Source organism: Saimiri boliviensis, chromosome 6, assembly GCF_048565385.1.
Source record: "Saimiri boliviensis isolate mSaiBol1 chromosome 6, mSaiBol1.pri, whole genome shotgun sequence".
Classification (NCBI taxonomy): Eukaryota; Metazoa; Chordata; class Mammalia; order Primates; family Cebidae; genus Saimiri; species Saimiri boliviensis.
The window spans coordinates 35,468,505-35,495,748 of record NC_133454.1 but is presented as its reverse complement, the minus strand read 5'-3'; the positions used below and the strand labels follow the sequence as shown (position 1 = coordinate 35,495,748).

Genomic DNA, 27,244 nt, shown 5'->3' with positions numbered 1-27,244 from the left:
AAACAATCCTGACTTTGTCATTGCCATTTACCTGCTTCACCATGGACATTTTAAATTCAGTAATTCCCATGGATATATCAGTGGTTTGTATTCATCCAAGTTCTTTATGAATTACAAAATATTTCAGATATTATCTCCATGGTCTCAAACATGACTACCTCTCCAGCCTTTGTGCCTCAAATCTTTAATCAATAAATATATTCAAGTGTCTACAATGCATTTAACTTTGGGTTAAAGTAGTTGTTCTCAAACCTTTTGCTATTAGTAGGGCCCATTTACAGTTTGAAAATAACTGAAGTATTGAAAGAACTTTTGTTTAGGTGAGGTATATCTATCTATACTTTTACTATATTAGGAATCAATACTGAAAAAAATAAAAAGCATTATATATTAAATAATTTTAAAACAACTATAATAATCCCACTATAAGTTAACCTTTACATACATACATACACACACACACACACACACACACACACACACACACACATATATATATGGTCCCACTATAAGATAACATATATATATATATATATATATATATATATATATATATATATATATATAAAATGGTTATATGCATTGTTATGCACTTTTGTAAAACAGAATTTGGCTTAATAGAAAACAGCTGGATTCTTCTACCTTTTTACATTCAACCAGTTGTAGTGTTGTTCCTTATGAAGTAGCTAAAGAAAATCCAGCTCTCACAGACATGTAGTCAGAAAAGAATTTTAATAACCTTTTCAGATAATTATGAATATTCTTCTTTGACACTATACCAAAACTCAAGTCTCTTAAAGGCTAGTTGTAACGAGTAATCTGAAATCATATGCATGAGCTTTGCTTCCTGTACAATTCAAATCTTTTCATCTATCTTGTATTTAAATTGCATCTTTTACCTATGTGTGATTTTGTAACACCGTGTGTTTCATCATTTGGAAAATATGAGTTCACTGAATTGCACACATCCTTAATAATCAGGTAAGTCTTTAAGTACTCGGAAATGGTCTAGCTCATGAAGTGGATACACGTTTTCCAAAATTTTAGTTTTTACAGGAAAGCTTGAATGTTGCCATTGACAACAGATACTGTTGGTTGTTTCCCTTGTAGTAACAGGTCTACTCAGTTCACTATTAAGAAAATATCCACCAAGTAGGCAAGCCTGAATCACAGTTTGTCTGTTAGTCTTTCAAGTAAAAATGGTGTTTCGTGAAAAAGTAGCTGCTGCTAGTCTGTTTCACAGTTCAAACGACCGACCACACAATCTTGAACACAACATAACGCTTTCCCCTGAGGCAGCCACTGTACTTCTGCATGCGTGAAGCAGAAGTGTTTGTGTGTAATTCCTGTTTTGTTACACAAATTACTAACATATGTGTATTTAAGGATTTTATTTAAGCAAATTAATATTTTTGTCATTTTACGGGAGACATTACTGAGTAAGAGAAGATTTAATATCTTATTTCATCCAGTTGCTAGTGCCATGTGCAAGCCATGGCTCCCAAATTTTCTCACCATTGCTTTTGCTCCATTAGCGAAACTGTCAAGAGAGCAAAGCAGCCCAATAACATTGTCGGATTAAGATGAAAATTGTTCTAACACCATGGCCACTCTGAAGCATCTCCAGGGTCCTTCTGTCTGTGGCCCACAGCATAAGAAGCCCTGCACTAGGGATATAACAGTAATCAGGGCTGCTGTGAATGAGTATGATGAGCTAGGGGAAAAGCTGTACAATTAGTTTTCAAGTAAGAGAATACAGAATTAATTTTAAGACTCTTACTGAGATGATCTGGTAACATACTCTGTACTTTCTGCCCAGAAAGAGAACCAAGCTGAACAGTTTAAATATTCAATTTTAAGGTTAATACTTGCAAATTAAAAATTTAGTTTGGGGATTCCAGGATAAAGAACACTTGGTACAGAAATTACATCTTCCTTAATCCCTTTGATACCAATAAAAAATTACCTATTTCACGAGATTAACTTTATAATGATGACTGTTACTTATAGTCAATAATAAATAAACACAATGAAAATCTTTGAGAAGTTCTCACTATAAAAATCTACACAAATGCAGAATCATCTTTAAACATTTTAGAAGCAATAACTGAAAAAGTGTTCAAACTTTTTTAAATATATGTATCTATAGTAATTATTATGTGATAGTCCCACAAACTCTTTCAAACATTGAATTTTTGTTTTATTATATTTATTACTCTAGAAATAAATTTTTGATGATCTCTCAATAGAAAAATAATCATCTGTCACACATTATTTTTAATTAAATGAACATCATAACATTCTATAGCAACTACTGTATTGGCATAAGTTAGAGCAAAATGCCTCATAGAAACATAAATGTTATAACTCTGTACATTAATCTAGTAATATCAACTGTTTGTTCCAGATTCCATGCTTTCTCTAAACATTAAGATTAATCCTTTGTAGAATCACTAGTCATATACTCTCAGTTTATTTTCCTAAATGTGAAGAGTTCATTTAGAGTATATGGTTGTAGAATACAAGTGCTTGAGGCAAAGAAAAGGGGGCTGGGCAAGAATCTCTGTAATGTGTCAAAGGATACAAACAGGCAGAGCTAGAGCTCTCTGTGCAAAACGCTGGTGCATTCCTCCCTGTTTTAATTAACTAATACACTCTTCTTTTCTTTGTGTCTATTCAAATACCCTCAATACTTCAATCGTCCTCCTAAGCCCTGTCTTCTCCTGAAGTCTTTTGGTGTGAATTATTTAACAGTGGTGCCATAGAAGGTCCAAGAAAGACCTCTACTGAAACTTTCATTAATAAAAGAAATTCATTATACCATAGAAATCTTTCAGCATTTTTCCCTGCACTATGGTTCAAATTTTATTACTTAGTACGAAAGTTTGTCCTGTGGTCTGAATGTTTGTGTCCCTCCAAAATGCATATATGTTAAAATATGAATCCCCCATGGTGATGGTATTAAGAGGTGAGAACTTTGGGGAGTTTATTAGGTCATGAGGGTGAAACCCTTGTGAATGGGATTAGTGTCCTTATAAAAGAGGCCGCAGAGAGCTACTCTGCTCTTTCCCACACGTGATGAGGGCACAGTGAGAAGGCACCATCTTTGAGCAAGACGCAGCCTCCCCAGATACCAAATCGTCAGGCAAAATTTTGGACTTCCCACCTCACCTTCCAGAACTACAAGAAATAAAGTTCTGTTGTTTATAAGCCACCCGTTTTATGGTATTTTTTTATAGCAGCCCAAATGGATTAAGACAGTCTGTCACCTCTATGAATTAAGACAGAGAAGGGTCACTGTTTTTGCTGGTTTATCAACAGTGTCCCGGACATTACCTTACTCAGAGTAGTATTCATTACATTTTTGCTGAAAGAACAATATCAGTGAAAGGCTACCAAAGATTCATATGTCAATAAGGAGAAAATATCCAAGTATATGTAATGCATTTATAACAGGGACTAAAACACTTCCTATTTCTCCAATTACTGCTTTAAACACTTCCTTCCAGATTTCCCTTTCTCTGCCATAGATGATGTTCTTGTTGGGTCGCCAGCATTCCACATACTTTAAGGTATTAAAACTAAGTATGTTTTAGCAGTTAAGACTCATTTTTAGAATACTAACATATCCAGCCCTGCCTAGACAAAAAATTCAATCTCTCATTCCTCCTCTCCTCCTCATGGATCAGGCTTGCCCTGTTGCTTGGGGATCTGTGGTAGGGAAAAAGGGGTTATTTTGTTTTATTTTGGTTTTGATGTTCATTTGTCTCCCTTCTCTTCTCCTGATAAATCCTTCTGATGTTGTTGGAAGCATACAGACCACAAGTTTTAGCTGAATGGTGCAGTTGTGATGTGATCACCCGCTCCTCTGCAGGGTAGTTGTCCAAGCACTGATTCTCTAGTGGGTTGTACATGTTGGTTTTTCAAAAGTTCCTTCTAATCTGCCATGCTGCTTAGTTCTCAGACACAGAAATATATTCTCTAACTGATGTCTTATGCTGATGCTCTCCTCTCAGGTCACCCCCAAGAGACTACCTTCTTTCTTCTGAAGTCACCTCCTTCTGTCTGCCGGTATTGGCGAGAATCCATCAATAAGGGTCATGACTGGCTACTTATGAAGCATCAACTTCTGTCCCAGGGAAAGTTCATGAACCTTTGCCCTTCCAAATGCTGGGATTCCATATGTACCCTACTATCTTTTAATTTCATTTTGTTTCAAGACTAGCTTTTATCAACTTACTTTGGAAAACAGAATCTAGTTTCTATGTAATTACACTGTCATGCTACCGACCCTAAAATTCTACAGGAAACATATCAATCTTTTGCAAGATTGTTTTAGCATGTTCTTATCAAATCTGAGTTTCTGACAGTTAGTAAGCACTTATCTGTAGAGTGAAAGGCATGTATTTCCTTTCTGCAGACATTCCATTGACTGCAAGCAGTTCCCCTGGAACCTACTCTCGAGCAAAATAAATCATCACTTTTTCTTTTATCTCAGTGAGGGGAAGAGAAAACTCAGACCACTGTCAACAGCATCATTTAGCTGGGTGACTTTTTTTACTTGTCTTAACTTTTGTTAAGTATCAAATTTTCTGATTATATAAGTGGGACTATATTTTACATATTTTAGTAAATATTGTATAGATGTGTCTAACACCATTTGTTCCAATATTGAAATACTTAATGTCTGTTGTTACCAAGTTTGAGACTTTATAATAAAAGATATGAGATTTTTAGGAAACAACATTAGAATACGTTAAAAGATTCAAATAATGTAGCCTACCCCACTGTGTTACAGAGTAAGAAATAATGACGTCTCCAGAGTCACACAATTCATGGCAGTCGAAACTAGTATATAGCCCTCCTATTTCCAGTCTGTTTCCTAAAAATGTGCTATTTTTCATTTTAAAAGAAATAATTTCTGACTATAGGGCTTTTTTACAGCAAAAGAAACTACCACTAGAGTGAACAGACAACCTACAGAGTGGGAGAAAACTTTTGCAATGTATCCATCTGACAAAGGTCTAACATCCAGAATCTGCAAGGAACTTAAACACATTTACAAGAAAACAAAAACAAAAACAAAAACAAAAACAATCCCATCAAAAAGAGGGCAAAGAACATAAACAGACACTTCTCCAAAAAAGTACATTTATGCCAATGAATATATGAAAAACAGTTCAACATCATTGACCATTAGAGAAACACAAATCAAAACCAAAATGAGATACCATCTAATGCCAGTAAGAATGGTAATTATTTAAAAGTCAAGAAACAACAGATGTTGGTGAGGTTGTGGAGAAATAGGAATGCTTTTTACACCATTGGTGGAAATGCAAATTTCATTGTGGAAGACAGTATGGCAATTCCTCAAGGATCTAGAACCAGAAATACCATTTGACCCAGAAATACCATATACCAAATTCCATTACTGTGTATATAGACAAAGGAATATAAATCATTCTATTATAAATACACATGCAAGCGTGTGTTTATTGCAGCACTATGCACAATAGCAAAGACATGGAATCAACCTAAGTGCCCATCAATGGTAGACTGAATGAAGAAAATGTGGTACATATACACCACAGAATACTATTCAGCCATAAAAAGGAATGAGATCATGTCCTTTTTAGGGACATGGATGAGCTGGAAGCCATTATTTTCATGAAACACAGGAAGAAAAAACCAAACACCCTACATTCTCATTTATAAACGGGAACTAAAAATGAGAACGCATGGTCACAAAGAGGAGAACAACACACACTAGGGACTGTCAGGGAAGGCATGTTGAGGGACAGCATCAGAATAAATAGCTAATGCATGTGGGGCTTAATACCTAGGTGATTGGTTGATAGGTGCAGCAAACTACCATGGCACATGTTTACCTATGCAACAAACCTGCACACCTTGCACATGTATCCCAGAATGTAAAATAAAATAAAATTTTAAAAAAGCATTCCTGGAAGCTTATTAGGAACTATTAAAAACAAGGTTTTTACCATATAGAATAGCCTTGCAGAGCGGAATTATCTGAGTTCCGAAAAAGACTATTATGTAATCAGGTCCATTTTATTATTTTAAAAAATATACTCCTTGGATAGAATCCAAAAGAGAGTAGATTCTTACCAACATATTTCATTTAAAAACTGATTACAGTATATTAATTTTTCTACTAATTGTAGTCTAATTGACAAAAACAATTGTTTATTTCTTCAATTCAGTATTCCATCATAGTTTGCTATTTTAAATTTAAAAATATTTCCCCTTTTTAGTCTTCCTTTGTTTCTACTGCTGGCTCCACTATTTTCCCACATGCTGGCTCAAAACAGCAAACAGAAATATATTTTAACTCCTCCTCTGTTTTTCCTCTAATCCAAAAAGTGTTAAATTCATTAGCTATTTCCATATTTCTAAGCACCAATATACTCTTCCATTCTCAGTTCTTCTACCCATTAATCATTCACTATTTTCTCCTTTGGTAATCTTCTCTTTAAAAAATATCCTTTATTGTTAAAAATTTAACAGAAATAAAATAAAACTTTCAACTATTCCTGAAAGTCTGACTTACAGTATAATAGATCTAAGGACAAAGTGTGTGGGGGGGATTGATATCCTTAGTTTGAACAAGCCCTTTGGTGCTAAAATTATCTTTAAATAATGATCATTTAGTAAATAATGATCATTTCTCTGTTAAGGAAGTTCATGCTTGAAAAACTCTTTTGATAGTGCCAGTTCTACCACTGAGCAGCTCTTGATGCTTAGAATGACCGATTTAGACAAATTAATTCTACCCTTTGCTATTCTGTAGCTTCTACTGGTTTGTTCCTTCAGAACAAGCTTGTCCGACTCACAGCCTGTGGGCTCTATGTGGCTCATGATGGCTTTAAATGCAGCCTAACACAAATGAGTAAAATTTCTTAAAACATAATATGATTTTTGTTTTTTTTTGTGTGTTTTTTCATTATTTATTAGCTTACCAGCTATTGTTAGTGTTAGTATATTTTATGTGTGATCCAAGATAATTCTTATTCCAGTGTGGTCCATGGAAGCCAAAGGATTGGGCATTCTGACTTTAGATCTTTGAGAATAAGTCTAAATTGCTTATATGTAACAAACTTTTAGCTATTTAATGATAGTGGTTGGTATCTGATAGTGTAGTATTGACTTTTGGAAATTCTGTCTTTTTAAGATGAGATTCCTGGTTATGGGCTATGTGATGATTATTGCTGTATGAACTGAAAGGCTTTTGTATCTCATTAAGATTAGAGCAGGATACTGAAATCGTATTTATATATATTATACTAAGAAAAAATGTTACTTTCCTCAAAGTCTTTAAAGCTTTTTTATGTTATTTACAATTGCAGTTGCTTGTTATTGGAGAATATACAAAGGCTAACTCTGGATGTCCCAAGTAAAGAAGAAAATCTATAATTGATATTCACTATGATCAATTTGAATATGAAAAAGAGACAGGATAAATCACTGTGTGGAAGTATGACCAGGATATGTACCCATACTTCATTATGTTAAAACTTTTTTGCCTGCCCTCTTAAGACATTTATATCTTACTTTTCTTCATCTTTTACTTACTGAGTTACAAAAAGCAACAATCAATTAATTCAGTGAAGACCTTGCAAGGAGAAAGACGTGTCCCCTGATTTTTGGTCAAAAATTCCCCTAAATAATAGCTGAATCTTTAATTTAGTTTTCATTCTAGTCATTTCATTTCATTTCTCATTTTTATTAAAACTCAGTTTAAAGTTTCAAGGTTTCCTAACTTTGGTTTTCCTACCCTGAATACATTTGTAATTGTCTGTTTCCATTATAAGATTGAATCTAGAACTGAACATAAAATCAGTCATTGTTAGCAAGAGAGTAAAACAGATCTAACCTCTCCTTTATTCTAGACATTATTAATACAGCTCAAGATCACATGAGCCCCTTTTTTTGGTAGATGCATACCAGTGCTGTCTCATAATGAAGTCAACAAATGGCCATTGAAAATCTAAATACCTCATGTTACCTTTTCTCTCGCAACTACAATAGCATCCTACCCATTCTCCATGCCTTGTTTCTTAACCAAGCTGAAAGGTCTGCTTTCCATAAGGCAGAAAGGATGCTGCCTTTACATGTGCTTAATTTATACCTTTCCTCTTCTCTGGCCATTGTCTATCTCGTTATTTCACCACCTATAGCTCTTTTTGTCACACACTCTTTGTCCATATTGATTCTTCTTTCATCTGTATTAGCTCTTCTTCAGATACATTGTCTGTTTCCTTTTGAGGGCTCTGACATTTGTCTTCCCCTGCCTGCCTGAAATACTTTTTCCAGATATTCATGTGGCTTGTTTTTCTATGTTCATTGTGTTTTTCTTTACAGACCTCTGCAGAGTGAACTTCCTTGATCATCCTATGTTTAATAACACCTTGCTAACCCATCACCCTCAATATTACTATCACTTTATTCTATTTAATTTATTTATGGGAATTATTCCAATCAGATATTATGTTGTCGCTTTTCTTGCTAAATTGTCTGTCTTTTCTACAAGAATGTGAGTACCATAAAGGCAGGGATTTTGCCTGTCTTGCTCACTCCTATCACCTTAGCACCTAGAAAAATATCTAGGAGGCACATAATAAATATTTGGTAAATTATCAGACAATTGAATTACAGTAAAACATCCTTGAAATTTATTATGTGACTGGTACTTGAAATAATATTTTACATGCCTTTGATCTCTGTAATCTTTATCCCCAATAAACAATATATTTGACAAATTATATAGGCTATTACTATTTGAAACTTTTTATCTATAGCTATGATATTTTTTGGAAGAATGACTGAACCATAAATGAAACAAATGCTGCATGTTGGATTTTATAGAATCCTATTTTAAAAACAGTCAATTCCTTCAGGGCTATTCTGGAACAAATAAGGATCCTGGGGCCAGGTTAAAACCGTTCTTTCTGAATTTAGGCATTAAATAAAAATAGCTCTAGGTCAGCAAAGGCACTGTGAGCCAATACGTCCCTGAATTACCATAGAGAAGCAAGTAAAGAGGCATATGACCCATGCGTTTTTTTTTTTCTTTTGCTTTCAATAATTTGTAATTGGTTGTTTTTATAATCCCCTCAACCAACCTAAGACAATCGCTACAGCTTTAATCCAGGAGGACTTCCAAATGGCCACAGAAATCTCAGCTTATTTTTATATTTAAAAAATTAGAATGATCAGATTTAGAGAATGTAAAATTATTCATCCTATTTGGATGTTCCTTCACCAGAAATTATGATAACAGGGAGCATAGTTTGTGCTCCTCTAGACCCAAGCAAATAAAGTTTTCATTCATTTATAAAATAGTTATCCCATAGCAAGCATGCATAGCAAGCATGCATAGCAAGAATGCATAGCAAGCATTACACTAGGTCCTGTATATGAAACAGCAAATAGAATAGATAGATACTTTATCTATTCTTACAGAGAGATGATCTTGTACTTTTAAATAAACATGCAAAAATCATAATTGCAAAATACGCAAATGCTGAAAAACAAAACGTTTTCACTTAAAACTATCTTTATCCCTGATCTGGACCCTTCAGATGATCCAGCACAACCGAGAGCAGCAGCGAGCTTAAGGCCATGCTAAAAGCCTAGTCACCAACCTGAACACTCCATTGATAGTTAACTAAGTGCTCTGACAAATTTGAGTGTGAAAGCTATAATGAAAATTAGAATGGAAAACCTTCTTTTCAAAATACTAGAAAAGAAAAATCTGCTGGTTGATATCTATGTTAAATAAGTATCATCAGAGCTAAAAGTTGACAAAGTTTCAAGAAATCAGCGATTAACTTTATTAATGACTAGCAAAATAGAATTTTTCTCAAAAAGCTAAAATAAACAGAAAATATATGGCATTTAACTCTTTCATTCTCATAATTATTTCTACATGGTACATTTTACATATGATATATCATCCGTATTTGGGTCCTGATAAAACCATAAAATCTATTTAATATTAGGGAAAGCCGGAATCTTTCTTTGCATTCTGCATTTCACTTACGTCTACTTGCCTGAGTGTTCAATGAGTGTAATTGTCTTTCCACTTTATATTCAGAAGAGACCTGTACTTGAGCAGGTGAGGTACAGAAAATAAGCTGTTTTCTTGCTCACAAATTATTCAAGTGACTGCATAGAGGCAGTTCCCCAGATGCTCATGCTAAGTAATAAAACAATCCTTACCATAAACAAGCATATTTTACAGTAGTATTATTGTGATACAAATTTATCTCTGCTTAAAAAAAATGATAATATGAATATTTATTCACAAGTTATTGCAGACACTCAATACAATATGAATTATTTGAACATTACTTTAAAATAATAAAGAAAATCAATATATTATTAATTCTCTATCAGGAAGGATGTATCCTTGTTGAAAATAATGATGCCAGAAAGGGTTAGTCCTGTGTAAAGAGGAGATAATGTCCATGTCATCTTCTAGATTCCAAAACACGTTTGATGTACATTGCTTACTCCTCAGCCAATACTCAAGTGGAAAAATATTTTTAATAAATATTTTCTAATGTAAAAAATAACATTTAGCCAACCTAATTAATTAGTTAATTTTTTCTTTAATATCCAATCCATGGAAACACCAATTTGCTCTTACTTCTCTAGGATGCTGAACCTGGCTCTTAGTTGATAGTTTAATTTTATATCACCCCTGGAATTTCTGACAATTATAGGTATCTTTTAATATTTTCTTTTCTTTTAAAATAAAATAACAACCCTTACTAAATTCAGATAATCCAGTCCTCACCCCCCACTGACAAAGAGAAATTAAATTGTCTTCTGATTAATTACACATCTAATACCGCCAGTACACGGCTGATAAGAGTCAACCTGGGTTTCCACACAGAGGTAGTCTCCATTTTCATCACAACTTCCCCAGGGACAGATACAATGTGCAAATAGATAATTTTAATTTGATCATGGAGGAACCATAATCCATTTCTCTTTCTCAACTATAGTAGGCAAGTCAGAATTTATATTAGCAGGCACCTGTTTTCTGTAACACTTCTGTTTTCATTTTCTTTTGTAAGTTCTTAGGCAGCACTAACTGGTAGTGACAAAGTTTTGTGCAATTTACCACACTGCCACCAAGAAGGACTGTATTTGTATAAGCTTAACAATGACAGACACTCTCTGTTCAACAGTATATCATCGTCTTGGCAGAAGGAACAAACTGTCACCTTTCCAATAAAATAGATTTAACTCAATGGAGGAGAAAGGGGTCAAAGTAGAGGAAAAAAAAAATGCCTTTTGTTGTTTTTAAAGCAATACAGCTGACATGAGAAGCATGTGAAAGTGATTCAGAAGAAAGAAACTATATGTACTAATGTAGGTCTTGGAAAAAGGTCACTGTTATCTCCAGGAATTAGATTTCCTCTCTTGTCTCACCTTCATGTTGTCTGGTATGCTGAAAAGCACTGCTATAGGAGACAGTTCTCCCATTATTCTTGTGCTAGGTACCATCTACAGACAGAACCTTTCTGAACCTCATCCCTATTGAAAAGAAAACCTATTTTACTTATCCAAGTTCAAACATATAGACTACATAAACCTCAAATTATTTTTGATTCTAAGATTTATAAATTTAGTCAGGGAAAAGATATAAATATCCCTAGTTTTAATAAACCTAATTAAATATTATTCTTATTTAGTCCACAACTTTTGCTAGAAATATATAAGTAAATTCAGGATGTTGACAAATATATGCTGGTACTTAGGAGTGCTTTTTCAAAAACTTTTAACCAAATAATAGAATGTTAATGAATTAATAATCACTGCTTTACAACCTATTCTAATACTACTACTAATAATATTTGTATATGACATATCTTTCATGCATTATTTCCCATGATCTCAGTATCCTATTAGGCTGTTCTATTAAAATCTCTATTACACCAGTCAGGAAATTGTCAGAGTCATGTTAATGACTTCATATACATAACCCTTTTCTGCAAATCCTCCTTAATGAGCTGGCCACTGCTATTTTCCGTGTCTTTCCATCTAATTTCTTATTTATGTTTTCTAGTTTAAATAAACATACAACCAGAAAAAGGATAAAAGTAATAAAAAAGAATGTGACATTAAGTAAAATTTATAGGAAGACAAAACACGCTGGGAAAAGAGATGAAAGTGATCCTCCTAACCCTTGAGCATGTGTGTTAATTTGTTCTTATATGCCTATAAAGAAATATCTGAAGCTAGATAATCATAAAGAAAGGAGGTTTAATTGGCTCACAGTTCTGCTGGCTGTAGAAAAAGCAGGCACCAACACCCTCTTGGCTTCTGGTGAGAGCTTCAGGAGTCTTGTAACAATGGCAGAAAGCAAAAGGAACAACCAGATCTCATTTTACTCAGAGTGAAAACTGAAGGATCTGCTCCCATGATCCAAGTACCTCCCACTAGACCTCACCTCCAAAACTGGGGATATTTCAACATGAGATTTGCAGATGACAAACATCCAAACTCTTTCAGCATGCTAACAAGCCAAAACCATTTCAGATAGTTATTTGCCTTCATAAAGTTACTCTTGTTGAAAGCAATTATATCACTATTGCTATTAACTGTTTATACCACTGTGTGTGACCTAAGCAGATGGTGTACCCAGTTTTGTGTTCCACCTATAGGTATGATGTGAAAACTTCCCTTCTGACCGCTAAAGGTTGGCTTAAATGTACTGACAGTGGAAAGATTAGCCGAAGAAAAAGGCATACAAATTTACTAACATGCGTGGGGGAAAATCACGGAGAATGATTACCTAACAACCCACTCAGGTTCACAGTCGTATACATTCTTCTTCATTGGGAAGACAGGCATAGGAGAATGTAGGCAATTTTGAGAAATAGTAAATAATTTTTTAGGAGAATTGAATGGGCCCAAAGAGCAGACAATGGTTTGTAAATGATTCTCTTTGAACACCAAGTGGCAGTGGAGAACAGAATACAGCGAGGGACGAGTTTCCTCTGAACTCTGGGGCAGATGGTAACAAATTGTGGGAAAGTGAAGGGTGAAACTTCACTGCAAACAAAGGTTGTCTTATTAAATAGCTAAAGTCTCTCAAGTAATCTCTTGAATGTGCCCTCAGAAGAATAGATGAAAAGTCTATCTGGGCATCAAGACAACTTTAGGTCTTTTTCTCTTCTCTGCTAGTTAATGCTGCCTGGCCACTGGATGAGATTCCCTGAAGAGGAGGTTTTAAGAAAATTAGATTTCTTTTGAAAGAAATTTCCTCAGTCAGGTAAGCACACTTTTAGAGAAAGCCCCTCCCTGCCTGTGGGAGGACAGAGACGAGGGAAGTTCGAATGTCCTTGGTTATGAGGCAGCTTCTGGGAGGCTTCCAGTTTCCTTTAAGACACGTTGAAATTCTTCAGCAGGACAAAGCGTCATATTTGGGGTGATTGTTCTCAAGCCCCAATGCATGAATAATGAACAATTTATATTTCACAACAAGGAAACTATTTGTACTAAATATTATTGTAATATACTTATTGAAATGTTAAATACTTATAAAGAAATTAGAATAATTACTGGCCATAGTCTAAAAATAATATGATAGTTAAGAAACCCATTGTTGGAGAAATTCTACATAACAGAGTAAAGGAATGTAAAACTTTAGTTTTTGTTGTTGAGTTTGTTGAAACACGGAGAATGAATAAAAAGCAATTTACAAAGAGCCCAAAAACATTAGGAAAGCTGCTTACAAACTGAGAGTAGATAAATCCTGCACCATATTGTTCCCTTTCAGTTGCTATCTATGCACATATTTTGGGGGATGTACGTGTTCTAATAAAAGAATTTTCAAATAGAACAATAACAGATTTTGACACAACAGAGATTAAAATGCTGATGCTTTTTTCACATACATATTAATAAATAGGCTACAGTAATTATGATTCCCTCAAATGATTTCACATGTTCTTTGATAAAAGCTTTGATTTTCTTGAAGGTAATTAATTTCATATTAAGAATAATAAATTAATTTACTGAGTTTTAAAGCTTTTTTTTTAAGTTCAACTATTGAGTTTAGGTTGCAGTTTTTTCACTGTTACTGTATTTGAAAATGAGGATACAGAGAAATATTTAGTCTACTTTACTTTCACCATAAACAGAATCCTTGGCCAGGTGTGATGGCTCATGCCTGTAATCCCAGCACTTTAGGAGGCCTAGCCAAGAGAATCGCTTGAGGCCAGGAGTTCAAAATCAGCCAACATTGTGAGACTCTATCTCTACAAAATAAAAATTTAAAAATTATCCAGATGTGGTAAACACATGCCTGTAGTCCTAGCTACTTGGGAGGGTGAAGTGAGAAGATTGCTTGAGCTCAGGGATTCAAGGTTTCAGGGAGCTACAATGGTGCCACTGTACTCTAGCTTGGGTGATAGAGCAAGACCCTGTCTAAATAAATAATAAAAATGTTTAAAAATAAAATAAACAGAATTACTTCCATTTCCATGTGAGACAGTCAAATAAATATATAAATACATGTTAGAGTAAAAAACGGGCTCAAATTTTTCTTATTATTGTATGTACTCTCTATATAATATGCTGTTGCAGCTACTCTCTTGAAGAGATTGAATCTACTTTTCCACCTCTTCAATCTGATCATGGCCCACGGGATTTACTTTGTCCAATAAAATATTGGCAAATACAACAGAAGCATGGAAAAGTGTTTGCAAATTGGGGTTTATACTGAATCTTCCTGTACCCAAAAAGCCTACAACCACAACTACATGAAAGAGCCTGTGCTAGCCTTCTGGATCATCAGAGACATGACCAAGTCTTTCCCATTGCCTTTGCGAACAAGGCATCAATCACCAGCAATGTGAGTAAGACCAGACGACACCATCCAGTGGGTCATGGGTACTACAGAGAAAAACTGAGGCTGCCCAGACAAGAAGAACCACCAAGCGAACCCTCAGAATTATAAGAAATACATGCTATTTTATTTTAAGTGAATAAACTGTGGGGTGATTTGTTATGCTGCAAAAGCTAACTAAGGCAATACGCATTCTTCATGTACATTAGGCATAAAGTGAAATGAATTTCCATCAACAGTTTATCCAGCCTTGAAACACATATCCACAAATGTAAAGACACACACTCTTTCCCAAATTTTTATCTTTTCCAAGCTATCTGCCATTCTTTCTCCTTTTGCTATGGTTACATTCTCAGAAAACAGATTTTACAGTAATTGCCTAATTTTCCTTTTCTACTAACCAATTCACAACTCACTGTCACAACACTGGTGTTTCTACTACTTCATTAAAGGTAACTATTATTGTCATTAAAAGGAAAGAATTTGGTACTAATCACTTTTAAACTCCCTAATGGATTTCCACTGCTGACCACTCCCTTTCTGGAGATGTTTTGCTTTCCCTCTTTCCCACCATTTCCCAAAATTTATAATTCACCCTCCATTCTTTTGAACTTGTACTTCTTTCCCCTTAAAAAGTACATAAAAAAAGACATTCTTCCATATCTTATAAGTCATTATCATATCCACAGTTTTTGAGGGTTTATTTCCTTTCCCATAACTTAAAATGTCATCCATGCAAGAATGAATCACAGATTTGCTTTTAGCTTGGTCATCTTTCCTAAATTTCAGATATTTTTCACCTAAGGGTATTATAAACATCTAAAGCTCAACATGTACACTGCTGAGCTCAGTATTTCCCAGCTTTAAATCTGTACCTCACACTTTATTCAGAATCTAAGTAAATGGCAAGATCATCTGCACCTATAAGCAAGGTAAGAAACTATTTCCTCTAACAATAAATATTTAATCAATTACTAATTCCTATACATTTTAATGCCACTATACTTTTAAATATTTCACTCTTGTTGATGCTCTTCACTGTAGCCTTATTTTGGGCCCTCACCATATTTTGCTCAAGTATTCTTAATGATATGCTTAGTCTAATTCTCATATATTCATAATCAGTTTTTCCTATTAACATCTTATGGTGGTATGGAACATGTATCACAATTAATAGACCAATATTTATATTTCATTTTTTAACAAATGTAAAGGGGAAAATATAATTTTCTTTTTCTGTGCAGTTAATAGTTATTAACTAAGACTTTCTATAACAAAAGACAGATCAACAGGAGTAAAAATATTTATTAACACATATATTCCCTGTACATGACTGATAACTCAGAGAAATAAGTAAATGTCTAGAGTAGATATCAATTAAAATAAAATAAAACTTTAGTTTTCAATATCACTGATTTTTAATAGAAAGGAAAAAAAAGTGCAAGAAAGGGCCCAGTTTAGATAAGATGGCCAGAAAGTACCTTAAAAAAGGTAAGATTTGCTATGCAGGTTTAAGTCAATGCTAGCTTTATTGATTAGGAATCTCTAGTAATTTAGTTGTCCTTCTCTTCCTGGTGCAGAGAAAGGGGAAACTCCTACAAACAGATATTTCTATACAAGCAGACTTTTTTTTTTTTTTTTTTTTAATCAAAGGGCAACTTTTCAGAGCCAGTCCCCTGTCTGCAGTTTTTCAAAATGACAAACTCAAAATACCTAGTATGCCAAGGAGGCATATTTTAGAGTGGCATATTCTGATCTCCAACAGTCATATTTTGGGAGTGGAATATCCTGAGCCACATCACTAACATACGTACTTGACCCAGATTCCCTTGTTATTTACGTAATGCTCTTTTTCCTCTTCTGAGAGCCTATCTAGTAAAACACATTACATTTAGTTGCATGTCTCCTGAGTCTCCTCTTTCTGTGCAAAAGTTTCCCCAATTTTCCTAAGTTTTGATGACTTTTAAAGTTTTGAGGAGTCAAGTTTTTTTTTCTTTTATAAATGTCCCTTAGAAATTGCTTCATCATATTTCTCTAATGATTAGACTGGGGGTATAGGTTTTGGGGAGGTAAACCACAGAGCTGAGCTGTCATTCTCATCATATCAAGGGTAATACCATCAACATGACTTATCTCTGCTAATATTGATCATGATCATTACCTGGCTGACGAAATGTTTCCCAGCTTTCTCTACCATAAAATCACTTTTTTTTTGGTCCCCATTTCCCATTCTGTACTCTTTGGAAACAAGCCACTATGCCTAGTGAATATTTAAGAAAAGAGGCGTCTATTTCACACTTACTTGAGGAAGAAGTATATACATAAATAATTTGAAATTAATCTACATAAAGATCGATCAATTTTCCTGATTCATTATTTAACCTTTCCTTAATATGAATATGGACTTATAAATATTTATTTTATTATTTGGATACTAACCCAATGTTTAATTTTTTACTTATTTGCTGAAATTGTCCCAGCTCTGGTTATTGAGAATTATCCCAGTTGGCTCCTATGTCTCTTTGACAAACCAAAATCCCATATTCACTGTGTTTTTGTCTTTGTTTTTGTTTGTTGTAGTACTTGCTTGCTTTCTGGCACTACAGGATACTCTAGAATGATTTACATATTTCCTGGCCCAGTCCTAGAATTATTAAGTTGTCTAAACAGCCCTTGTTCCTTTGAGTGGAAAATGGTATTAGAAATCAAGATCTTGATACTTTGTGTGTTGGTTGCTACTCAGACACAAAGCTTCTAATCCTTCTCAGCCTTAAAAGAAATGAAATAGATACTAGTATATATAAACAAGTACACACACACACACACACACACACACACACACGTGTGTTTGTGTATATATAATTATGTGTATCTATATTAAGCTAGATAGGAGTTTATACTAAAGTCTCAAATTCTAATTAATTATCACATGGATCATTCTAAACATTTTCCCTTGCTTATCTGTAATCTCCCACACCAACAGTGAGAAACCTGGTCTCCACTGCCTGCGTTCCATGGACTTAGTTCTTCCAGTATACATATTTATGAATTTTAGGACTGCTAACATGGTAAACAATGTTATTAACTAGAGTAATGTTTAAGTTCAGTATTTTTTGCCTTTAGTTTTGCAGACTAATTCAAAGTTATTTAAGTCTGTTTTTTCCCTAGCTTCCCCAAGTGAAGTTGCTTCATGTTAGTCATATAGGCTGGGCACAGTTGCTCACACCTGTAATCCCAGGATTTTGGGCGGCTAAGGCAGGCAGATCACCTGAAGTTGGGAGTCTGAGACCAGCTTCGGCAACGTGGTGAAACCCCGTCTCTCCTAAAAATACAAAAATTAGGTGGGTGTGGTAGCACACATCTGTAATCCCAGCTATTCCAGAGGCTAAGGCAGGAGAATCACTTGAACCTGGGAGGCAGAGGTTGCAGCAAGCTGAGATTGCACCACTGCACTTCAGTCTGGGAGACAGAGTGAGACTCTGTCTCGAAGAAGAAGAAGAAGAAAGAAGAAGAAGGAGGAGGATGGGGAGGAGGAGGAGGGGGAGGAGGTGGAGGAGGAGGAGGAGGAGGAGGAGGAGCAGGAGGCAGAGGAGGAGGAGGAGGAGAAGGAGGTGAAGGAGGAGGAGGAGGAGGAGGCGGAGGAGGAGGAGGAGGCGGAGGCGGAGGAGGAAGAGGAGGAGGAGGAGGAGGAGAAGGAAGAAAAGAAGAAGAAAGAAGAAAGAAGAGAAAGAGGAGGAGGAGGTGAAGGAGGAGGAGGAAGAGGAGGAGGAGTCAGATTCTTTGTCATATTCTAATTTTTCTCTTTGGATCCACTGACCTACTACTATATATTTTTTAAATTTGCATACATTAAAGTTCACTCCATGCTGGAAAGTTCTAGTTGGTTTTGATAAATGGGTAATGTCTTGCATCCATGATTATAGTATCATACAAAGTAGTTTCAACAACCTAAAAAACATCCTTTGCTTCGTTTACCCATTCAACCTTCTCCCTGACCCTGGCAATCACTGATCTGTTTACAGCTCCCATGGTTTTTCTCTGTCCAGTGGTTATGCAACTAAAACCATATAGCATGTAGTTTGTTTTAACTATCTTCTTTCAATTAGCCATTTGTATATAGAATCTATTCATAAGTTTGTGTAGTTTGGTATTGGTAATTCATTCTTTATTATCATTTAATAGTATTCCATTGAATAGAATTCCACAGTTTATTCACTTATTGGAGGACATTTTTGTTGTTTCCAGTTTGGGCTTATTATTAATAAATCTCCTGTGAACACTTACATGGTATTTTTTTGTGTAGACATAAGCTTTCAAATCAGTTAGATGACCGACTGTTTGATCATATGACAAAACTATGTTTAGCTTTATAAGAAAGTGTAAAACCATCTTCCAAAATGGCTATACTATTTTGAATTCTCACTGTCAATGAGAGTTCTCAACAATCTGTATCTTCACCAGAACTTGGTATTGCCTTTATTAATTTTTATTTATTTGGATTTCAGCCATTTGATATGTATAGCAATATATCATTGTTGTTTTAATTGTGAATTCATTTTTAATGTAAGGCTGCATGTCCTTGTGAAAGTTGCCAATCTTTTGTGACCATCTGTAGTGAGTCTTCATACATAGTTATATAAGAGTTCCTTTCTGCTTCTCAGTTAAACACACCCAAGACAATCCATAGATTGTCAAAAGATGAATACATAAAGCAAATATGGAATGCAGTCAGGGTATTCTTTTATTTCTTCAGTTAGTATTTTTGGTTCAAAGAGCACCAACAATGTAAAATGTGCTCATGACCTTCAGCTCAGTGTGCCAAATAGGCCTATAATGTGACACTCATATATAACTGAAAGCAATAATTAGTGAAAATAAAATAATAAAACACTAAATAATAAAATAGTGAGATCAATATAGAGTGTTAAGCATTAACCAAGGAACAAAAGCAGAACAGGAACTCTACCTTCAAAATAATATGATGAAATGAGGATGAAGCCAAAAGAAAGATTTTGAACATAATTATTCTTGATAAATGATCCATTCAAGTTTCCTACTGAGTTTTATTTTAAACGGATTTCTACAGCAAAAAAGAAATTCCTCTGTTTAAAAAAGCAGCTGAATATTTGTTCCACATTAAATGCAGATATGATGATTAAAGATCAAATCCCATGTAACAATTATATATGACCTTTGTTTTCAACTTTTCTTTCTGCTTTGCCTATAACATTTGAAATACCACTTATAGCTAAACTACACCTAGTTATTTCTGTCTTCCAATGCTTCCTTTACTCCATGAAAAGAACAGCAACTTGATTCCAGTTGAGCTGGAAATCTAGCTATCATGGACCCCATTATCAGGCTGAGTTTTCTTGTTTTCTTTAAACAACCACAATACAATAGGTCTTTTGCAATGACTGCTAATTTGAGGAAATAATATTGGACCAGTACAAGAAAATGAAACTTTACAGCATTATTAGAGACCACCACTTTCTTACTTCTTAGCATTGTTAGATTAATAAATAAAAGCACCAAACAACTGTTAAATTTAGATTCTAGATAAAATGAAATAAAATATTACATGGAACATACCAGAACTAAAAACAAAACAAAACAAAACAAAACAACAAAAACACCTTCTTTTGAAATCCAGACCTAACTGGGTGTCCTTTATTTCTCATCTTGCAACCCTATCTCCATCTCCATTGGTTGGCTTATAGGTTCAAGAGGAAAATGACATTGAGAAGATAAAAGAGAAAAAAAACTGAGATCAGCAGGGAAGACAGTAATTGTAATGGTGCACAAAGAACAGGAACCCAACATTGAATAATATATCTGAAGACTCTGGATTTCTTTTTTAAGTAACCATAACATTCGTGAATGACGATTTTCATTTAACTCTTCATGCCTTTGAAATATCTTACCTTTTCATGTCATAGATGAGAGGTCTCTACCAATATTTCATAGAGGTTTCATTTTTCCTTCCATGTCTCTTATTAAACCTGTTTCCTCTGTAAGTAATGTGTTGAACATATGATAGTACTAATATATAAATAATTACTTGGTATGTTGTTTTTGCAGTTATTTAATTACTAGTATTGCAATAAAAAAGGCTTTTATATATCTTTTAAAAGCATTTAAATAAGTGCAGGTATGCTGCAGATATTGCATTCATTACATAACATGTAATTTATATAACCAAAATACTAAATTTATTTCTGTATATAAAGAAATTCTTTTAGATTTCAAATAAGGTTTTGGAGCATAAGCTGATTATAAGGTGAGGACTGCCTTTTTAGTTATAAGGAAGACTCATATCACATATAATCGAAGTTACGCTTTTGTACATTACAAATAGTATATCATGTATAAAGGCTAAAAATAAATATTGTAAAGCTATAATTTTAAAATATAGCTCAATGATTTTAAGAAGAGTTTATATTTATTTCTATTTGTGTTTGTTCTTTTATCAGTTCTTTTTTCTTTAGATAGTCTGCAGTTTTCTTCATGTTATACAATATAGAAAGATTTAGTTGACAGGAGAATGTGTTTAATTCTTTAAAATAAAGAAATTTAATATAATCAATTAGATATTTTTGTTGCATCGTAATATAACCATATTATATTATGGTTAAGGCTATTTGTGGTCATATGTAAATAATATGCAGGTTCTATATCTTCATAAAGCTTTGCATTCTATATTATCCATATGATAATAAATATATATCTTATATAACTATTACCCTCATATATATGCATATATGGTACATATATGTTTTTATATCAATATTTGCCTAGAGTACTGAATGACCACATATACCAAAATGAATAGTTTATTGCTTTAAACATTATATTTAGCATAATTAACACATTAAAATATGTTTAAAATGAAAGCAATCTTTTAATCTAAAATTATCAGCTGTTATATTTTATTTCAGACTCTTTTACCATAGACTAAATTTAGCCCACAATGTAAGTTCTGATTTAAATGTAATTAAGCTGTAAATATTGCATGTGTAGCACTTAAATCATGACCACAATTTAATTTCTAACCATTCTTCAATTAAAGCAAATAAGATATGACATATTAAGTTTTAGCATTATGATATTATTACTCCAAAGATTAAAAATCCTTTTTTTCAGAATAAAATATCTCATTTTAGAGTCAAGATATAGAAAAGTGAGTTTAAATAAAACAAAGTCAGAGAAGGTGAGACAATCAGGAAAAATGCATTTTGTTAGAGATGCCTTTAGATAATGTGTTATATATAATAAAGTTAATCTGATTCTGTTTTTATATGGTGAAATTTAGCACTGTAATGAGACACTTCTATAATTAGTTGCTATAAAATATATATTTATTAACATACATAAACATTTATATGCATAAATATATGCGTATAAGTATGTGTATATGTGAGATATCTATGTATCATCTGAAGTGTGTGTGTGTGTGTGTGTGTGTGTCCCCAAGTCTTCTGACAGTTAGAAGGTTTAGTTTATAAATGAATGTCAATAAAGTAAATACTCATTTTATTAACATTTATAATGTACCTTATTATATTGAATCACATATGACATTTTGCAATGCTAACAGAGGCTTAAGGGTTGCTGCCTTTCTCTTGCTGAAAAGTATAAATATTAATATAAATTTAAATGAATGCCTGAGGATATTTTGTAATGGAGACCTTGATATATATTGGGTATTTTGATACTTAGAAAATAAGATAATTAATTAGCCAGGCGTTTTACCTGAAAGACACATGGTGACTGACAGAAACAGCATGAGTTTCCAAGAGAAAGCCATCCTGGGTCACTAAAATCTTCTGTGTCTCAATGTGTTCAACAGCTCTGGTGTTTCCTTATTAAAATGTGCCCTGTTTGAGACAGATAACAATTTTCTTAGACACAGAAAATAAACAAAAAGGCAAACAAATACAAACAAATGCAAAAATCTCCTAATAACATGAAAAATACTGATCAGTGCAAAGGTCAGATTAATATGCACTAGAATATAGAGAGCAATCATACGTTTCTGTTAGAATTCATGCACTATACAATACAAGTACTTAGAAAATGTGATCAACTTTCCTTTTCCCATTTATCTACATTGAATACTCCCTTACAGATAGTAAAAACATCAGGTTCTAATGGGGATCATTTTTCCTCACAGGGAATGTATAATAGCTATATTTATTGCCTTAGTCAAATTATTGGACTAGAAAAATAGGGTAGAGAAACCAGTTATGTTCATATATACTGCTTTGGTCTAGAACATAACTAATGATCAGTGGCCAAGTGATTTTACACGTTGTGCCCGTAGCTCATCCAAACCACCGCAGGGAATTTTTCTCATTTAATTATTAATGCCAACTTCTTTTGTTTATAACTCCTATGATTATCTGTACTGTGTTATAGTCCCCTCCTTGGTGAATTATTTCTTTCAGCATCTTTTGCTAGCTGGAACGTAAGGGATAAAAAGGATTTTTATGAATATTTAATGTTTTCGTCTAATGCCATTTTTATAACAATAACCAGTATAGCACATTAATATACTTTGGTTTCTTTTTTCCCCCTGAATGCTACAATAAAAATGAAAAGAATATAAAATTCTAATGCTAAACTTTCTGCAAGAACTTGACAAATATATATGGGAAATTTCTATAATACACAGGTACCTCCAGAATGTTCAGATGTCAGCTATGTTCTTCTTGGCCCAGAGGTGTTCAGTTGAGAAATAATTGTACAGTATGTCAATGATTTTTGAATAATAATTGCCTTCTTGGTACCTGGTCCCTCCTTAGGAATTTAAAAGTCTAAGTTATCTTTGTATTTTAGGAAACATCTAAAAAATATAGACACTTTTTCCCCCTAGCTCCATCATAATTTAATATAGTTATGTCAAACAAAGGAATTTATTGTCAGTACTTCTACCTGAATGAAGTTAGTTACACTTTATTCAGAATTTTAAGTATAAGTATTGGTAGTCTATCTTAACTTTATATTTGGGGATCACTAATGGAGAAGAAAGTTAAGGGTAGTAATGGTTAATTTATTTATAACAAGAATAAACAAAATAAATTTTTCATCATTTTCTCTATTTTCTGAGTAAATATCAGAAATACATACAATCTGAAGCACTATTAAATAGCAACCTCATAGCTAATTTTGACAATTTAAAACATCTTGATTATTTATACACTGCTTTTTGCTAGAAAGGAAAAGAAGAAAATCAATGTCTCACACATAATAATTGGAGAGATTAAAGTTGTCGGAAGTATGATTATAACACATGAGAACTGGACAGCTGAGTTAGTCAATTTTCAATTCATGATCAAATTGACCTTTTTTGAAATTGTGAATTCTGAGAAAGTAATACAGCTTTGGCTTAACTCATTCTGATGAGCTTGTGCTCGGTCCTGTACTCCCCAAACTGGTACTTCTCTCTCTGTTTACGATGTCCTAAGGTCCTCTGATGTTCTAAATATTCTTCATAAACAAATACAGATGTTATTCCAAGCCTTACAGGCTGTTTCTGGGACTGTCAAAGGGAACAACCACACACATTTACATGCATACACATACACAGGTTGAGAGCTATGAAAAAGAGAACTGACTCATGGAGATAGCAAGAGAAAATGGGCACAGTAGCGAAGGATCATCAGTAAAATTTCAAGAAGTTATTGGTCTTAGATAAAGAACTCATTTTTGAGTGGAACAGTGTGGAAAGACAGACAAGGAACACATGGATAAGTAAGTCAGTGTCAAAGTGTGACACACACTCTGAAGAAGTTAATAGAGTAAAGGGACAACCTGTGACCAGAGGATGGAAGGGGTGATTTTCGCAGGAATGCATATAAAGCACTTCTCATAAGATGGCACGTAGGACATTATGAAATAATCTATGTATAAACTCCACGTACATTTTTCCTGTTCTCAAATATAAATTGTACACTGAATTTGATTACCAAAATAACTTCTTTTATATTAAAATCTCTTATAAGTGAAGAAGAGTGTGTGTGTGTGTGTGTGTGTGTGTGTGTGTGTGTGTGTGTGTATTCATTTTCAAGTATCGGTGCTTAGTCCTTAGGGCATAAACAAAATAATATTTCTTAAATACACACAATGTAATATTTCTTAAAAAGTCATTCTTTTTAAGATACAGAAATTACATTGTTTATTTTTACTCTCCTCTCTTTCTCTCCCTTTCTGCTGCTTTCTAATACTGTGATTATTATTTTGTGCTTGTTCTATTGACAAATTGGAGTCATATACATTTATATAGCACAATGTAATGCTTTGATACCGGTATAAAATATGGTATAACTAAACAAAGCTAATTAAGATATACAACACCTCACTTACCTATCTGTTTTTATGATAAGCTATCTGAAATTTGTTCCCTATGTTACTTTAAAATTATATATTTTATATATTACATATAAAACATTATATATTTTAAAGTAACAAAGGACATTAAGCTAACTAACTTATGAAGGACATTAACTAAAATAATTCTATTGAATAAAATAAAGAGTAAATGAAACAAGCTCTAAAATTCTGAAACGTGTAAACCATTTTATATGCTTCTTTTGAAAACATAGTTATCCAATGACTTTAATAAAATCCCTATACTAAAGTAATATAACAATATGAATAATTACACAGGTATTAGCTTCCTACTAGATGCAAGGTTAACTTACAATCAATGAATAAAGTTAACAAAGCAGAGAAGGAGGTGTATTCGGAAATGCCTTTTTGCCCACTAGTTTAATGTACCAGTTATACATTAAACTGCTGTGTACTGTGAGATTAGAGAGCCACAAACAGGAATTTGGAAACCACTAATTAGATTTTTTTTAATCTCACATTTAAAAAATAACATTTCAATTATTAGATTATGTACTTATTATCAACTATGGCATTCCAAGAACAATGTATGAAATGGCATCACATTTCTTGGCATTTTCCTCTGAATTATTGAAAATATTTGCAAGTGAAGTACAATAAGTAGATCACAATGGTAGGATTCAGTCATAAATTACAAAAAATAAATGCATTGTAAGTTTGACTGATGTACAAGTACTTTAAAGCATTGTACTTTAATCGACTGAATATATGTCTATGAAATAAGTCAGGTAATAATAGTATCTTTCTACTTGGTTACAAGTTAGTCTTTTAAAAAGGCAAGTTGTTATGGGTGCATAGATCTGCAAATTGAGAGACAGACAGAAGGATAGAATGAGCAAGAGACAGAGAAATATCGATTACAGACTACTGGTTTCTCCAATTCTACATAGTTTGGCCCAAGGCCATATGCAATCTGGTCACTGCCTAACTTTTTGACTTCATCTTCTAACTTTTTAGACTCACTCCATTCCCACAACACTGACTTTCTTGCTGCTCCTCAAGTATGCCGAGCATTTATTGCGTCTTCTGCCTGGACCTCTCCAGCATCAGTTCTTTCCATACCTCAGAGTTTTAAATCACTGCAGACTGTTCTTTTTAGAAGCCTCTCTTGGTTACTATCCTTAAAATAGCAAGCTTCTCCTGTCAGTCCTGTCACTGATTTTTCTTACATTTGCCCTGCTTATTTTTATTCTTAGCAATTATCAGTGCCTGAGGTTATATTAGTCTATTTACATCTTGATTATCTTTTTCTCCTACTAGAATGTCATATCCATGGAAGCAAGGATTTTTGTCTTGTTTATCTTTATAGAACCAGTATCTAGAACACTGACCACCACATAAAGTATTCAATTGATATTTTTAGGCAATAAATATTGAATAAACTGGTCTCTAGGAAATAAATTATTTGGCATAACATAATATAAAATAAAATAAAATAATAAAAACTAGCCAAGATGCATGGATCATGCTTGGAATCTCTACTTTGGGAGGCCAAAGCAGGCAGATCACTTGAGGTCAGGAGTTTGAGACCAGCCTGGCCAACATGGTGAAACCTTGTCTGTACCAAAAATATAAAAATGGGCTGGGTGTGGTGGCATTTGCCTATACTATCAGCTACTCAGGAGGCTGAGACATAAGACTCACTTGAACCCAGGAGGCAGAGGTTGCAGTGAGCTTAGATTGTGCCACTGCACTCCAGCCTGGGTGATGGAGTGAGACTCTGTCTCAAAAAAAAAAAAAAAAAAAAAAAAGAAAAAAAGAAAGAAAGAAAGAAAGAAAGAAAAAAGAAAATCTAAAATGTTTCTTAGATTTTCACACTACATTCATGAGCTGTATAGTAACATTTCAGGCAATTACGAACTGTATATATGGTGATGTTCCCATAAGATTGTAATTTTATTTTTCCTGTACTTTTTCTATGTTTAAATACACAAATACTTATTGTGT

General features: G+C 33.6%; 1 protein-coding gene across 3 annotated transcripts in view; it reads right to left on the bottom strand.

The window, feature by feature from the left end:
* CNTN5 (contactin 5) overlaps positions 1–27,244 on the bottom strand; it is a 1,375,758-nt gene that overhangs the window by 816,270 nt on the left and 532,244 nt on the right. For all 3 annotated transcript variants that reach the window (XM_074400462.1, XM_039471391.2, XM_074400463.1), the window contains one exon: positions 22,640–22,764. In XM_074400462.1, the coding sequence (XP_074256563.1) occupies positions 22,640–22,694 (55 nt within the window). In that variant the 5' untranslated portion in view covers positions 22,695–22,764. The remainder of the gene's footprint in view (positions 1–22,639; positions 22,765–27,244) is intronic.